This window comes from Pyrus communis, chromosome 5 (assembly GCF_041283825.1).
Source record: "Pyrus communis isolate YQ-2024b chromosome 5, ASM4128382v1, whole genome shotgun sequence".
Lineage (NCBI taxonomy): Eukaryota > Viridiplantae > Streptophyta > Magnoliopsida > Rosales > Rosaceae > Pyrus > Pyrus communis.
Window position 1 is genome coordinate 16,958,841 of NC_142569.1, and position 16,424 is coordinate 16,975,264.

A 16,424-nucleotide genomic window follows, 5' to 3' on the forward strand; every position below is an offset into this window, starting at 1 on the left:
TCATGATTCAACCAAACCGGTTAGTACCCCTTTGGCTCCTCATTTTAAATTAAGTTCTCTACAGTGTCCTAAAACTGATAAAGAGAAGCTGCAAATGAAAGATATACCATATGCAAATTTGGTTGGTAATTTGATGTATGCAATGGTATGCTCTAGACCGGATATTGCTCATGCAGTTGGCATGGTGAGTCAATATATGCATAATCCAGGTAAAGAGCATTGGCAAGCAGCTAAATGGATATTGAGATATCTCCATGGTACTCGAGACGTTGGTTTATGCTTTGAGAGAGATGACTCTGGTATTGGTCATTTTGCAGTTAGTTATGTTGATTCAGATTATGCAGGTGATCTAGATGGAAGGAAGTCTACTACAGGCTATGTGTTTACTATGGCTAAAGGGCCAATTTGTTGGAGGTCCATTTTGCAGTCGTCTGTTGCTTTGTCTACTACAGAGGCTGAATATATGGCAGTTGCTGAAGTTATAAAGGAGGCCATTTGGATACATGGGCTGATTAGAGATTTGGGGGTTGATCAGAAGCAGGTGGAGGTGCATTGTGATAGTCAGAGTGCCATTTATTTGGCTAAGTATCAGGTTCATCATGCGAGGACCAAGCACATAGATGTGCGTTATCACTTTGTTCGTGAAGTTGTTGGTGAAGGAGAAATCATTCTCCAGAAGATTCCAACTAAAGACAACCCCGCTGATATGTTGACTAAGGTTGTTGGTGTAGCCAAGTTTGTTCATTGCTTGAACTTGGCTCACATTTTGCCTATATAAAGAAGGCGTTGAGCAGTAGGAGTTTTGGAGCATTTGGCTCAGCATGAGTTGTTCTCTTGCTAGTGATTGGGAGTGATGTTGTGTGTTAATTGTGTTGTTTGGCTTATCATGGCGTTTTTCGGAACTTGGCCAAGGTGGAGATTGTTGAATAATTGGCCAAGTGGCCAAGTGGACAAATGTCCAAGAAAACTTTAGGTGATTAAACAAAACAAAAGAAAAAAGTGGATAACACATTCCTTGTTTTGGGGAGGAAAAAAAGGAAAAGTTATTTTGTTCTCTTCCACACCCGTGAGTTTGTTTTTGTGGTGGTTGCCTTTGTAGCCAAATTTTTATAAAGAAGAGAAAGAGAGAAAGCTACGTAAGAAAAAAGAAAGAGGGAGCTCATTTTTCTGCAGAGAGCAAGGAGAGTTGCAGAGAGCCCAAAAGGAAGAAGAAGCTGCTGCTCTTTTTGGTTAGTAATCATCCATCAAAGTAGTTGTTGTTGTAATAGCTTTGAGCTATATGTATAGAGAAGAAATTATTCTTTATATTTCTTTCTCTATTTGTTTCTTTGGTGTGTGAGAGCTATTGGGTGTATTGGGCTTTTGGGTTGTGAGATTGTGAACACTTTGTAAACTCCCATTTGGTTGATAATGGATTATTGGGTGAGCTCCTACTGCTCCGAGGACGTACTCTAGTTACACTGACTGTGGAGGAACCTCGTTAAAATCTTTGTGTCTGTATATTTTTGTTCTTGTATTTTCATTTGATAAATTTCCTGTGGGTTAGCTTGAGTTGGTTCCGCGTGGTTTGGTGCTATCCTAGCACAACAGAATCATCCTTTGTTTCATTGAAGAAAATGTATTTAAGCTCGCACCATCCTAAACTTGGGCCCACCGACCACCGCAAACTCCTGCTCAACCTCCTTTACCGGGTTGCTTGAAAGTAGACCGATGGGGCTGCCATTGAACTGCCCACTAGTAAACCCAGAGTTAAGGTAAGCCATAAGCATTAGTTCATCCTTTACCCGTAAACACATATGCACCTGTAGAGACTAGAGTTGCCAATAACTGTGAAGGTTTCTCCTTCGATGAGTCGACCATGACTCAACGGGGTCGGCCCGGCCCCAAAATTTAAAAATGCCCGATGGGCGCTGCCAGAGCCTGACCAAGCCCAATGACGAATCGTGCTTGGTATGTAGTTTGCCTTCACACTCACCATCCTAATGGACACCAACCTTCGAACCCGGAACCGAGAGGAATAATGCTTGGCACTTATCGACTAGGTTCGGAGGAAGGCCGGTTACTTGTCATGTAGTAATTGTTCTGTTTTTACCTTTTGCATTCAAGTTTTTGCTCATTCTTATGAGTCTAAAACTTTAAATTTGTAATTAATTATAAAATTTGGATGACGGATGAACTACAACTCATTAACTCAAAATATAGATTAAGATGAACTATTGTTCAAATAAAATACATAAAAACGTCTTGTACATATCATAATATGCAAGAGATTATAGCTTCAGCAGCAAAAGACTTTAACTCTATACTCGTAATTAGAGTTCGACTCTCAACCTCCCTCTCTTTAGAATAAAAAATACATAATTGTAGCTTAAGATAAACATAGAAAGAAGCTTAAACATAAATCACTTGCAAGCAATAAATTTGCAAGGGACTTTCCCAGAACCTGAATTAGCCCTAATGAACCTCAGTCCTGTGAGGAGGACATTTCTGTTGGAGCCAATCAAGCCCCAATTCAAGTGCTGAACCACAGCAATTGAATTGTAAGGATATTGAAGACTGTTGTAGGAGTTGAGAAGGGCAGTAATCCCTTCCCTTAGGAGTGTCCTATAAGGGTCTCCTCTTCCTTGTAAGCCTTGCCACAATGTTAGGTCAGTCCCATATCTCCTAGCGGCCAGCGGTCCGAAAATAACGGCTACCTTCGTGTTCGGGTTCACCGCCCTCCAGTAGCATTTGTGCTCCCGCAATGTCCATTGCCTGAGAGATCACAATCCAATCAATAGTCAGCTTTTTTTCATTGGTAAAAAGGAGAGGAGGGATTCAAAGTTGAAATTTGTTTCATTATTGGGAATACATATATCACTCTATCAAGAGTTAGTTGGTAACTATAATACAGTTATGTGTAACGCATTACATCATAGTAAACTATGTATTTTGTGTTTTTACGGAGCAACGAATCTAAATTATTCGGTGTTTGATGTGCTAAAGAACCTTAAAACTTCTTACAGAACTACAATATATTTCTACAATCTAGTACAACTTAGTCAATTGAACGGTAAAAGTCATTCCTACTTGCTTCGTAAATGATAGATTGACACAATCCTATACGGCTTACTTAATGAATAACTTACTGATGTGGGCATGCTGTAGCTTCCACGAAGGGCATTGGTGGCATTGGAGGCAATGAGGGCAGTGGTGGCAATGGGGGCAATCGAGGCATTGGGGGAAGCCTAAAAGGCGGAGGGATCCAAGGCGTCACTGGTTTAGGCGGAGGGCTAGCCGGCGGTACTGGTTTAGGCAAAGGGTTAGTTGGCGCTACTGGTTTAGGCGGAGGGTTAACCGGCGTTACGGGTGCAGGCACAGGATTATAAGATGACTTAGGGCAAAAAGACATAGGCTGAGCAGGCTGAGTGAGCAAAGAGTCGACGACATACATCTCCATGTCAAACATCCTAAACATAAGTTTAAGACTTTGAGCAGGACCGGCACTAACCACACAGCCACTACCTGTGCTTGAAGAAATCTGAGCATAACAACCACTCAGGTCTGGTGTCCCATCAAACTTCATGGCATAGTTTCCGAACAAATTTGTAGTCTCCTCCCTTGACATTGTGATCTGCCCATTACTGTCACTACATGCCACTTGTACTTTAACTCCTGAAAAAATCAAAGCATATAAGTTTAGCATTAAGAATCTAAATAGAGAATGTGATCCAACTGCCACGAAAATTCTATTAAGTTACAGTATATAGCAGAGCATACTAAAAAATCTCCAATTGCGTACATGTCAGCTAAAGGAAAATGATTTCCGTACACAAATTTTATCCTTCTGTACACTTCTATATGTACGTGTCCCTTTAGCGAGTGTGCATAAATAATTTTCCTGGCTAAAACGGGGACCGATCTTACACCGGTTATCCCGTTTTGGAGTAGCCTCTTGATTGTGTTAAGTATGTTTGCTTGATGATGAGATTGCGGCGAGGCTCGGTCTAGATAGATTGTTTCTCAGTTTCTTTCGGTTTCAAACACCGAAAATAAATTTAAAAAGAGAATGTAGAACAAGGAATCAGAGAATAGGGAACTCACCATAGATGGGGTAATCAAAGAGGGATCTTTCACCATCTTTGCATTGGTCACAGAAGACAGTGCCACTCACCATTGTATTTGCCTGAGCTCCATCAATGGCTGCACACAAAACCAGAATTGCTGCCAAAATTAAATTCTCCGGCCAATCCATGAGAGAGAGAGAGAGAGAGAGAGAGAGAGAGAGAGAGAGAGAGAGAGAGAGAGAAAGAAGGTTGTTGGTGTAAGAAGAATGTGAAGAACTACAATACACTAGCAATAGTGAGAAGAAGAAGGCAAAGGCTTTTATATTTCCAACTCTCAACTGCCAATATTTATGCAGGCCGTCTCTAACACTTGCGAACTTAATAAAGTGACCCTCCTTATTTAAAAAATAATAATAAATAAAAATTAAACAATATATTCATACAGAGTTGAACAATAAATATTCAAACTTAATTGAAATCAACATCTCATTCTTACTAATTGAATAATCTCCAATTACCATGACATTATGATTTATGGTTCATCTATGAAAAATATGCACGACTGAAAGACAAATACAATAATACGTTTGTGTTTGTGGAAGAAAGTAATACACAAGTTAGTTTTTTTATTACTAAAGAAAAGTGAAAGAAAATAACACACTGGTTTTTCTATTGCTAGATAAATGTTCAAGTATAAGCTCCACTTAATCAATTGATAATAAAGAAAACTAACGAAATGTCCAAAAAAAAAAACTTTAGTTTTAACGAAAAATGACACATAAAGGTTCAGTGAATAGTATCAGGGAAATGTAAAAATATGATTTTTTTTTTTTTTTTGTTAAAAGTAAACAGTATCGGGAGTGTTTCGTTAAAACTCTCTTGATAATATCATATGATGATGATTTTTCCTTCTAATAAATTTTCTTTTCATTGTAAAATTTATACATTTGTGATATATAGGAGGATCAAAAATTTAAAACTCTGTATCACTGCACTTTTTACACACCCCCAACGCCCCTATGTATTTATGGTGTGTGGAAAGGGAAAACTAGTTTTCAAACTAGGAGGGACATAGTACAGAATGCAGAGGTACATTTAAGGCTTGGCACTAATTGCCCAATTTTCATTACAACTACTGTTGGAATCACGATTTTCATCCACCGACAATTAATGGCCCAAATAATCTAGATCTACAAATTTACAAGTTGAGACTTCTCTGAACTTTGACTGAAAATCATAAGTGGTACTTGCGGTTTATGGTAATTAGCAAATTTAAGTGTTGATTGTAATTTTACCAATTTTATGCTTACGGTTTACTTCCGATGCTAGTTTTGATTTAAATGTTTATTGTCGATGATTTGTATAACTTCACATCCACATGTATCAACTCTATGCGCATGATTTCCAAATTATATGTACTAATGAAATCTAAGACTCGTCGTAAACTTAACTGATTACTTCCATTTACAGAAGTTAATAGTGGAAATCGCTGCATTCTCAATGTGGAGTTCAACTTTAAGTAAATTACATATGAGTAAACGTTGTTAATTTTGACAATTGGCAAAAAAATTAAAAAAAAACACTAGCCGGTGGGCTGACATTTTAGTTTAAGAGTCGCTCAATACACGGACATGGAATTCACATTGAGAGAGACCAAAAAAAAGGTCCATATGTTGGAAGTATCAAGAAACGTGGGTCGGTTTGCTGCCAGATATAGACATGAATTTCAAGCCCCTGCTGGTCGTTGGATGGGGGTATTAGTTGGCCGTCAAAGTAGCAACACACATTCATGAGAGAGAGAGAGAGAGAGAGGATAGAGAGAGAGAGTGTGTGATGAATTGCAAAGCCAGCAACTACAGAGGATGGGGTTTCTTTAATGTCTTTCAACTGCACCTCCTCACACGTCTGCAAAAGATATGGGCTTTCTCTTCTGTATGTCTATGTGATAGCTAGGGCACATGAAGAAGGTGAACTTTTCATTTGATGTCCATGTCTCAGTTCTTTTCTAGACAGGACGTCGTTCTTGTGTTGGAAAAGCTAGAGTTAATAAAATTTTCTAGATGTGTCCGGCTTTTAAGAAAGAATAGACGTCATGCATAGAGAATCTCTATTCTTCAAATTCGTGCCATTTAGGTTTAGATATCAATTACACGAACCAAATGTTTTCGCTATAGCAACAGAACAAATGCATGAACAATTTTTTTATTTTTTTTAGTACATAGATATTTTTATACTAAGAGAAGAGAGAGTTCATCCAGACCAAACAATGGGCAGCCTAATTTGATATCGAATTCGTCATCCACAAAATTAGAACCTAAGACATCTCACACCAAGTCTGGCGAAATGAGAAAATGATTTCAAACATCTTTCTGGTAATAAAGCATACAATACTTGCCCTAGTGTATGACTCCACCCCTACCAATACATTACATTTCATTCAATCAGAATGTCAACTTGCTATAATTTACTCGAAACTACCATGCATTCCATGGAGGTAAAAAATAGGCATTAAACTTCACAAAACACTAACACTGCAAAATTGTAAATAAACGAAAAATCAACACACCCTCTTCCAGTATTGTTGTGAAATCCTGTCCCAAATTATGTGTATTTTCATATTAATGGATTTATAAAATTACCATTTTGCCCCTTATCCCCTCACCCTACTCGGATCTCCCCTTTTCCCTTTTGGGATTTTCCCTATCCTTTTTTATTATTTTTATAACACTCTCTCCTCTTTTCCCTTATCTCCCCTGAGTTCACTCTCTCTCTTTCTCTCTCTTCCGCATTAATCTCATCTCCCTCTCCCCGATCTACACACACCCACACATCCAAATCGAAACAAACGACGATGACAACGACACCACCATGCCCACCATGTTGGGTCTCTCTCTCTCTCTCTCTCTCTCTCTCTCTCTCTCTCTCTCTCTCTCTCCCTCCTCCACTGTGAAGACAGAGAACCCAGGAAGCTTTCTCGACGAGTCATGTGGTTTTCGAGCTAAACTCTGACCAGCTTTGACCACCACACAGCATGTTTTAGGTTGAATCTCTTCCTCTCATCCCAAACTTCAATTTGGTAGTTAGATCACACCTCAGGGTTGAGTAGCAAAGTCGATCAGAGCTCGTGAAGCTCCGGTCTTCTCCCTCGTCGAAACCGAGTCAGACCCGACCCGAGATCCTAAGACCCAGATCGAAACCCAACCCAAAGCCAAAGCCTTGGCCGGGCTACTAATGTGGTAGAAACTAACACAAAAATTAAACCCTTTAATTATGCAATCGTAGTACGAGTAAGTAAGGATCGTTCTATTCTGGGGATTAGAAGGGATGCTAATCAACACAAATTAAACTTATAAAACTGAAAATTAAGTTAAACTAACAACAAAATAGTGACTGGGGGGATTTTGGACGAATTTAATGAAAACAAAAGTAAATAGCAGCAAGTAAATTAAGTTGTGAATAAAATATGGATGAAATGATAGTTAAAGGATTCTTCTCCACATATGAAACATATGCATACAAATCGATTTCCAGTTATTATTCTTATAAACCATGAATGACAATGCCCCAAATTAATTGTGAACAACATTATTTAACTCTCAGATTTTCCTAAGTTCATTGAATTGGACTCAGCGACGCAACCAAATTATTCTTCTCAAGTTCCCTAACTATGAAAAGCATGATAGAGATACATCTCAAAGATCATTAAGTTCTGTAAAAATCATAAGTATTGACAAAGCATTCATGACTATGAAAAATATGATACTCCTGCCAAGAATTTACTTAATTGAATCATGACTAGTGACTTTTACTACTTACAAATATAAGTTCATAATGATTAGATGAAATTCCCTTATATTCTAGTATCAAATCCTTGCATGCAAACTAAGTATGCATCCTTAATAAACATACAAGAATAAGTTCTCTATAAAGCAGATAAGTAAATCGCATTCATATCTTACGAAACAATAACTGGATGTAATCAATTTATATGTTTTTAATGATAATGGCTTCAAATTCATCTCTAGCTAAAAAGAAACTTAGTTACACATGTTCAACATAACTGAAAAACAATTTGAAATAAACATTGAAACTTAAAATAAAGATAGAAAGAACTCTGAAAATTCCAGCAACTTCAATAGATGAATGGTAGGTATGACACACCCTAAATCTCTACAGGAATTTCATATATATAAGGGGAATGGCTGAATCCAAGGAGGAAAAGGTTTTGGCATTTTGAATTATTTTGGGACTCTAAAAATCAGGTAGAGAGTCTTGGAATGTGATTAGGATTCTTCCTTGCAGCTGGAGATAAGATAAGATAAGATAAGATCCATTTAGCTATTTACTGTCATCTATACCAACAGGACCTACAATAATACGAAAATAACATAAGTTACCAAAATAATGGAAATTAACGAAGTAAATGCAAAGAAATAAGATAACAAAGTCGCATAAATATGCTCCTATCAGCTACCAAGCCCAAACCTTTTAACCCAAAACCTAGGGCCTTCGGTCCACTAAGCCCAACTCAAATCTAATCCCTTGGGCCGGGTTACAAACCCAAAACCTTTAAGCCCAAACTCTAGGCCCAAACTCCTTGAACCCAAGCCCTAAACCCAATTGGAACCAAGCTCAACCTAGACCCAGATCCGAACCGACCCGATTGGATCCCAAAAATCAGGTTGCGCTTGGGCTTGCGCGTGGGTGCACGTCTGTGTCGGTGCTTGGAGCACACACGCATCCACCAGAGGCACTGTGCTCCACTATCCACGGTGGCGCCAACGACTTTTCCGACCAACTTTCCGGCGCCCCTATTGTGCAAGGCGTCAGGGCCGCCACCTTGTGGCGACCCATGAGGGTGCGTGCGGCGGCGTTTGGGGCTACCCGAGGTCCTCCTTATGTTTTTTGACACCCTAAATCAGTTTATGACGTCCATTTTTCGAAATTTAATCGTTATGGTAGAGTTTTGTTAATTTGACCCTTTATGCGCTTAGGTGCGTTGATTAGCGGCATTTTTGTCCTTCCTATTTCGCACGACTCATCGATGACAAAGTATCTATGAGTGGACCCCTTCCAAAATGCATAATTTTGGTATTAGAAATGCATATCTGAAAAGAATGATTTAATGGTTACATTTTATGAAACGTTTTATGTGATATCATGCTTTACTGAGAATATTTTGGAATACCATGCTTTATCGATTTCACATTCTTTGTAGTATATAAGATGGATGACTATATACTATGAAGATGTTTTGAGATATGATGTTTGAGCTACTGAGCTTCGTTGAGATATATGTACTCATGTTGGAAAGATTATATACAATGATTTTCGTGTTTATCTAGTGGTCACTATATGCCTTCGGGTGGGTGTTGTAGGAGTCTACGGGCGATTGATATTTATATATGCCTTTGGATGGGTGCTGTAAGAGCCTAAAAGCGATTGATACTTATATGCCTTAGGGTGGGTGTGGTAGGAGCCTACGGGCGAATGAAGTGACTGAAGAGTTCTATATATCTTTGGGTGATATTGATATTGATACCACTATTTAACACACTATATATGATATATGTTTTTGAAAGGTTTTATAGCATGCTAGGGTTTTCGGAAAACCCACTACTTACTATGCTAAATGAGTTTTCATAAACTTTGATGGTTAGTACGTTGTTGAATAATTATGTTAATACTATTTATATATTAACTTGGTCCACTCATATTTGTTTTGCGCCCCCTCAAGACATAAGAACGAGGTATACGATCTGAGCTACGAGGCATTCCCCTATCAATGATATCGTGTCATCCTCTCTGCTTTTGACATCACTTGTAATAGCACTTTCTGTCACACCTTCCGCTTGTACTCTACATTAGATGTATGCTCTGAACATGTCATGCATTATCACTATCATTTTATTGACGAATGAATATTATTATATTATTTTGGTAAGGTTTGTATTAGAATATTACATTATGTAATTCGCGTGAAATTTATATGCATGTTTCACTTGTTCTCAGCATATGCCTTCACAAAATGGCTTGCGTCACCCTCAAGTGTCGGCCAGCAAGTAACCATCCCGCTATCCCCTAAATATCGAGATCGGAACATGTCAATTGTCTACCTATTCAGCTCACACCAAGCCTCCACATTCAGCAACATATCGATCACACCGTAATGCACAAAGTTACACAGCATCCGCGTAAAAGCAATGAAAAAGTTATCCAGATAACATACGAAGAATCGTGAATCATCAAATGCACAACACATGAACATCTAGATTTACTTGATCACAAATTTAAACCAAACTCAGCAACCGCGCACAAGCGCTCAACAAATGTGGGAACCAAGAATTCAGGGTCAAAAATAATAATTAGAGTAACAGTAGTTCTCAATCTTAAATCCAAGATACAAACAAATCCTATGAGCAAAACTAGTATAACTGTTTAAAAAAGCCTACAAAAATCGTCTCAAGTTCAACGTATAACAGTCACATCCGAGAGCATAAATTATAAAAACTGAAAGTTCAACAGCCTCATGGATCCAACATCTCGAGTAACCTAAAATCTTTTCCCACGGCTTACACCAAACTTGTAAAACCTCCTCTTCAATTCTCATCAACATGCTCGTTCTCTGGTTCAACATGGTCGCCCTCTGCTTCCTCAGAGTTGCTCTTAGTCTCACTTTTATCAGCACTGCACCCAAATAAAACAATGAGGATCAAAGTTCTAATAAAAATCTGAAAATAGCAAACACGTAGTTAGAGGCACATGCAATTGCACAGTGACACGTTACGAAGTTGAAACTAACGGAGGAGGAATGCACGGTTGCATGAGCCTTAAACTTCAAATGATTCCATTCAAGGTAGCTATATCCTTCTAGCCCAATATTCAGAAATTAGCATATACTTGCAACTGCAAGTAGTGCATAAAACACCTTTCTTTGTGCAGTTGCCCGGATAGGGGGCTAAGTGTGTGAGTGTGTGTGTTCAAACAGAAGGATGAACATCTATGGATCACTGCTTGGCCTTCGAAATATGTAATAAGGTAAAAAATGAAAAATAAGGGTGCTTTAAAAAAATACATTACAGGAGGGACCGGTAAAGAGATAATAGTGCCACTAATTTAAGTTTTTCTACATGAGACAGATCATGACAAAGTGGATTGCAAACCAACAATTTCGTAAAACTCTACCAATTAATAAGATAGCGGGCAATGGTCGGCAAAGTAAAATTCTTTTGAATACAGAAACATCGTTCAGAGTTCGAAAAGCTTCATTTGAACATAGATGTGTGCATCAATGCCCAGCAACTTCCCACAAGGTTCACAGAGCTAACCTAAACAATCCCTTTATACAAAGAAAAACTGAAAGACTCAGCACACACAACACACAACTAATATGCTAATTCACTGTTCCATCAAGCAACATTTCCCAAAAACTCATTCAAAAAATTCTGACAGCAATGCATTGCTAACATGCAATCAAAATCAACATGAAAGTACCGAAAGGATCAACTTTACAACTAATCATCCTAACTACGAGTAATTGAAGTTCCCAATCGATAGTATTACTAAAACAACAAACCTCTGGGGGCGTGAATCAGGCTTCCTCCAAGCTCTCTCAGTTCGATCACCAGCACGCCCATTTCCCATCCCAAAACTCCTCCCGAACGACTCGCTGTTAGCTAGCCCCGCCACCTCCTTAATCTTAGCAGACTCAAGCTGCTCATCAATCTCCTTCCAGTCCTTCCCTTTCTCCGCCAACACCTCCTCTCTCGGCCGTGCTGCACCAAATGGGTTCGAGCCCTTAGGCTTCGGTGCAGTGGCCGACCCTGGTGAGGTCTCGTTGCTCACAGGCAAAGTCCTAGGCTGCAAATTGAGCCTCGGCCTCGCAGTACTCTCATTAAGACCAAAATTACTCTCCCCCCTCTTCTTCCCCCACACATCAGAATCCGCACCACCGCCACTGGACACGTACCCAACCTTTCTCTCTCGATCAAATCCAGACCCACCATTAGTCTCCTCCTTCTTCCTCCCCCAATTATCAGAATCAGCACCTCCATTAGACGGGAACCCTACTTTCCTCTCCCGATCAAACCCGCCACCACCACCGCCAACTCTCCGTCCCTCCGACGGCATGGAGCTCTTATTCGACACCCAGCTGTCGGATTCATCAGCCTTCGACTGTGACCCACCCAAAAAACTACCTCCTCCTCCTCTCTCCCTCCTCTCAAAGGAATTTCCCGACATCGATTTCTTCGCGGCGCCCCAATCATCAACCTCATCCGCCCTCGAAGGTTCATCTCGATTTGATTCCTTCCCAAACCCACCTTCCTTCCTCTGACCCCACTTCGAATCCGACGACTCGTCACCGTTGGAATACCTGCTGTTTCCCCGATCACCCCCATAAGTCTTGAACCCGCCGCCGAGCCCATTCCGTTCAAGCTCCTCGGCGGTTCGCTCGCGCGGACCGGTCGGCAAAAGCATCCGGTCCTCGTGGGTCAGGCCCACGGGGTGCTCCACGGCGAGGGAGGTGGTCTGTTTCTTCTTCTTGGTCTTGGTGGCGGCGGCTGCTGAGAGAGATGGAAAGTCAGCGGAGGGCGGCTCAACGGCGCGCTGTTGTTCCTCTTTGGCTTGCTGTTCGAGTTCGGCTTCCTGCTCCTCGGCGGCGAGGGCCCAGGCGCCGGGCTTGGCCCACGGAGACACGGTGGCCGCCATGGTTGCCGTGGTAGCTCTGTGGAAAACTGAAAATGGTCGCTCCTTTTTTCTCTTGCGCGAAGTGAGTTTAGGGGTTGCGTAGAGGAGATGCAGTGAAGAGGTTACGAATGTATAGGGTATGGTAAGGGATGAGGATTTAATCCGACGGTTGAGATTGGAGTTTATGATTTTCCTTGTCAGAGAATGAATCTGTGAGGTTTTATTTTTATTTTATGTAAATTATATATTTACCGCATCAATTTAAGTCATATAATAAACTTATACACATTGGAAAGTATTATTGGCACTTTAAAAATCTTATTCTACACTCATCATAAGTGTATTTTTCTTTCCAAATATAGAAAGTTTGAAGTGTAGAATAAGATTTTTGGAGTGCCAATAACAATTCTCTACGCATTTTATGAATATTGCAATATCATATGTCAATTAACAAATTTGTTACAATATCAAACATCTATCTCATTTTCTGTGAATTAATTTGTAAATTGTTGGCATGACAGGCGAGGAACCCATTTCCTTGCTCAACTAGGTTGAGAAGTTAACTAAATATTAATCGAATTAAGATTTTTTTTTTTTTTTTTTTTTTGTCTTAACAAAATTATAGTTAATGAAAAAAAAAACTCTTATTTCCATTCATATCTTCTATGATTCCTATTTGAAATTCACAACTCTTCCACCCGTATTCGTGTCCAAGAAAACCAAGTCCGAGGAATGACACGGAGGAATCCAGCCGATTAAGTCGATGTTAGAGATAGGGGCGGATCTATTAAGGGAGCAAGGTGGTCCTAGGATCACCCAAAAATCCGAATAGTTGGCTGTGAAGACCACTGAGGATCATCTAAATCTGGGCATTTGGTAGTAGCGGCTGCGGGGAATGAAAATCAGAAAGGGCAGATTGAGGAGGAGGAAGAAGAAAAACAGTTTTTTTCAACTTTTTACACTCGATAATATGAGAAATTTTTAGTTATGATAAGAATACGGATGATATATTATGTATTTTAATGTAAGTGGTAGAAAATTTTAAAACATTTTAACACACATATCTCACCATTTATATAAAAACGCATAATGTACCGCCTCATATAACGGTTACATTGAAAAATCTCTTCGACAATTCGGCGTTGCTTCATCCCGTCATTTAATAAGTATTTGCTTTATGGCCATTTGTTTTTGGGCCAAGGCGTTTTCTAGCTTTTAGAAAATTAAGCCACGTCACTTTATTTTACATCTTTACTTTTCTTTTTATGTTGAAATTATATCCTTTTGTTCTCTACCGCTTCCTCATTCTTCCCTTCTTTTTTTTTATCTATTTTTTAATTGCTATCAATTTCATCTTGTTTGTTGTGTGTATGTTCTTCTCTTTGTTTTATTCATTTTTTATTATTTTCATTTGTTTGCATCGTTTTCTATTTATAGAAGACAATTTCTATGTTTATTTTACAATAAAGGAAGAAAGAAAGTTTGAATCTAGAACGCTGTGGTTGAATAGTAAAATTCTAACCATCAGAAAAATGCATCACTTGCATTGTTTGCTTCGTTTTAAATCAATCATAAAAACTGAAAATAAAAACATTTAGGTATAAAATGTTGAAACTGAAACCTTGTTGTTCATTTTGGAAATAATCCCAAGCTGTAGTATGTAGCGTGTAAATAAAAAGTTAGTAGTTCATCATTTAATTTTTCAAGGTTTTTTGTCTTATTTTTTTCAAAGCTTCTAAATTGGGATCGAACCATCCAATGTTAAAATCCTGGATCCGTCACTGGTTTGGAGAGTTCCAATCCATGAGGTTTCTAAGTCAACCTAACAAACCGAGAATCTCACCGACGAAGTTGCACTCGGTGAGCTAGAGGACCCCGAGTATCACCAAATTTTCGAGCTTTGCCTCCCCCGTCGTATGCTCCCTCTTCCTCCTAGCGACAACCTCACCAGCTTTTTCCTAACCTTCCTATGCCGCCTCCTGAACCTCACCCACATTTCCCTCTACAACAACTCCATCCGCCCTTTTCACGTGTCAAACTCTCGAGGATCGCCTAGAACCTCCTCACTGGCACCCTACCCGCCACCCTCCCTAACCTCTCTAATTTTAAATACCTCGAAGGCTCAACCTCATAGAAATGTCACCTCCTCACTGGCGCGTTGCTAATGTCACCCAATCGCGGCGATTAGAGTCGAGGTCGACAATCGAGAACTGGATTTGAATAATGAGGCAGTGGATTGATGAAGACGACTATCAAATTCAGTAAACGGCATCGGGATAGGTATCTTATACAAGCGGTTACGCGCCGATCACATTAGCAGTTAACAGATAAATTGACGGACCAGAAGATGGAGGTTTGACACTCCAACAAATTTGTAAGTTTATGTATGAAGTTACAATGTTTAAAATATGAGATATGAGTTTGTTATATGACTCAGAATTAAGATGGTAAAATATAATTTATTTTTTATTTTTTGGTTTTTGATATGGAAAGGAATCTGACTCTGGTTTTTCAAATTTTCGAACTTTAAAAACCTACCCTATAATAAATTGCTCAAGAGGACATAATCATAATGGCGCATAACCGGAATTCTTGTGCATGAAACTACCTCATTATGTAACGCACTTGCATTAGAATATATTCATTAAAAAGAACCGATTTAATACATTTTTTATGTATCCATAGGTGTTATAGTGGATTTGAATCAGATTTTGGATCAGTCTATATTTATTGACTGTCTCCATTAAGTTGTTGCTAGCAAATACTACTATTTTTTATTTTGGATCTTCCAAATCATTCCCGCAGGAGGTTCGAACCCTTTTTTTTTTTTGTTTCCTGATCCTTCAATAAAAAGATTCATTTTCTTCATAAAAAATAGGAGGTAGAACCAATAAAGATTTCTTTTTCGATTCATCCCTAGAGTTGAATACCTCATTCAATAATTGTTTTTTATCCAATCCAATAGAAAAGGCAAATCCCTTATGATACACCAGATCCGACTCAATTATCGATGGAGTGAACATATAAGTCATTTCTTGAAATCTCTCTTCTTATTCAAAATCATGGTGTAACGTGTATCCCCTCTTGTTCTGGTCATGGAATAGATGAAATAAATTAAAAAATGGATTTTTGTTCCAGAATGAAATCTTATCCGTCCATATCCAATTCATCATTCGGAACCATATCACATCTCGACTCTGATGAAATAGGATGAATTATGACGGTATTTTGTAAATACGTAATCATCTTGAATATATTAACTATTTCTTTATTTTCCGATCGCCTGGAAGGAACAAAAGAAACATCTTGTTCTTTCTTCAACAATTTCTGATCTCTAGTAGACCTTTCAATAGGATTTGAACGCAAATGAAGTTCTAACCAGTTGTCAGAGAAAAAAGAACGAATGGATCTTGTAGGATTCCCAATAAATTCTTCAATTTCTTCCGAAAGCAGATGCTTATTCATCTACTTCTCACGTTTCGTGAATAGCCCGGACATTGAGGAATATCCAGAAAGGCATTTAGGGAATCGGTTTGATTCTATCTCTGATCATTTCGTTTGAAGAAAAGAAGGATCCCAAAGAATCGATCTTTCTTTTAGTTGTTGAATCTCGCTTTGATTAATCAATGTGTGATATTCTAAATCCTCATTACTAATGAAATCAAAATGATCTCTGGATTGATCAGAGGA

The 16,424-nt window shown here is 38.9% G+C and overlaps 2 protein-coding genes across 2 annotated transcripts; both read right to left on the reverse strand.

Moving 5' to 3' along the window:
* Positions 1-2,186: 2,186 nt before the first annotated feature.
* LOC137726964 (Pollen Ole e 1 allergen and extensin family protein) lies at positions 2,187-4,309 on the reverse strand. The gene is made up of 4 exons (XM_088694627.1): positions 4,290-4,309; positions 4,084-4,255; positions 3,129-3,654; positions 2,187-2,754 (listed from the first exon to the last, which is right to left on the reverse strand). The coding sequence occupies exons 2-4, from the start codon at positions 4,232-4,234 to the stop codon at positions 2,403-2,405; spliced, it is 1,029 nt and encodes a 342-aa protein (XP_088550753.1). The 5' UTR covers positions 4,235-4,255; positions 4,290-4,309; the 3' UTR covers positions 2,187-2,402.
* A 6,082-nt stretch (positions 4,310-10,391) lies between these two features.
* LOC137725234 (eukaryotic translation initiation factor 4B3) lies at positions 10,392-12,851 on the reverse strand. The gene is made up of 2 exons (XM_068463860.2): positions 11,623-12,851; positions 10,392-10,733 (listed from the first exon to the last, which is right to left on the reverse strand). Exons 1-2 carry the CDS (start codon positions 12,753-12,755, stop codon positions 10,646-10,648), a joined length of 1,221 nt encoding a protein of 406 aa, XP_068319961.2. The 5' UTR covers positions 12,756-12,851; the 3' UTR covers positions 10,392-10,645.
* Positions 12,852-16,424: the final 3,573 nt, after the last annotated feature.

Bases quoted from the DNA above. Each gene is read 5' to 3' on its own strand.
- LOC137726964 (XM_088694627.1), bottom strand. From the start codon at position 4,234: ATGGATTGGCCGGAGAATTTAATTTTGGCAGCAATTCTGGTTTTGTGT. The intron at 3,655-4,083 runs GTGAGTTCCCTA...TGATTTTTTCAG, and splicing joins CTTTGATTACCCCATCTATG to GAGTTAAAGTACAAGTGGCA. The intron at 2,755-3,128 runs GTAAGTTATTCA...GTGATCTCTCAG, and splicing joins GCTACAGCATGCCCACATCA to GCAATGGACATTGCGGGAGC.
- LOC137725234 (XM_068463860.2), bottom strand. From the start codon at position 12,755: ATGGCGGCCACCGTGTCTCCGTGGGCCAAGCCCGGCGCCTGGGCCCTC. The intron at 10,734-11,622 runs GTTTGTTGTTTT...ATTTGGGTGCAG, and splicing joins CCTGATTCACGCCCCCAGAG to TGCTGATAAAAGTGAGACTA.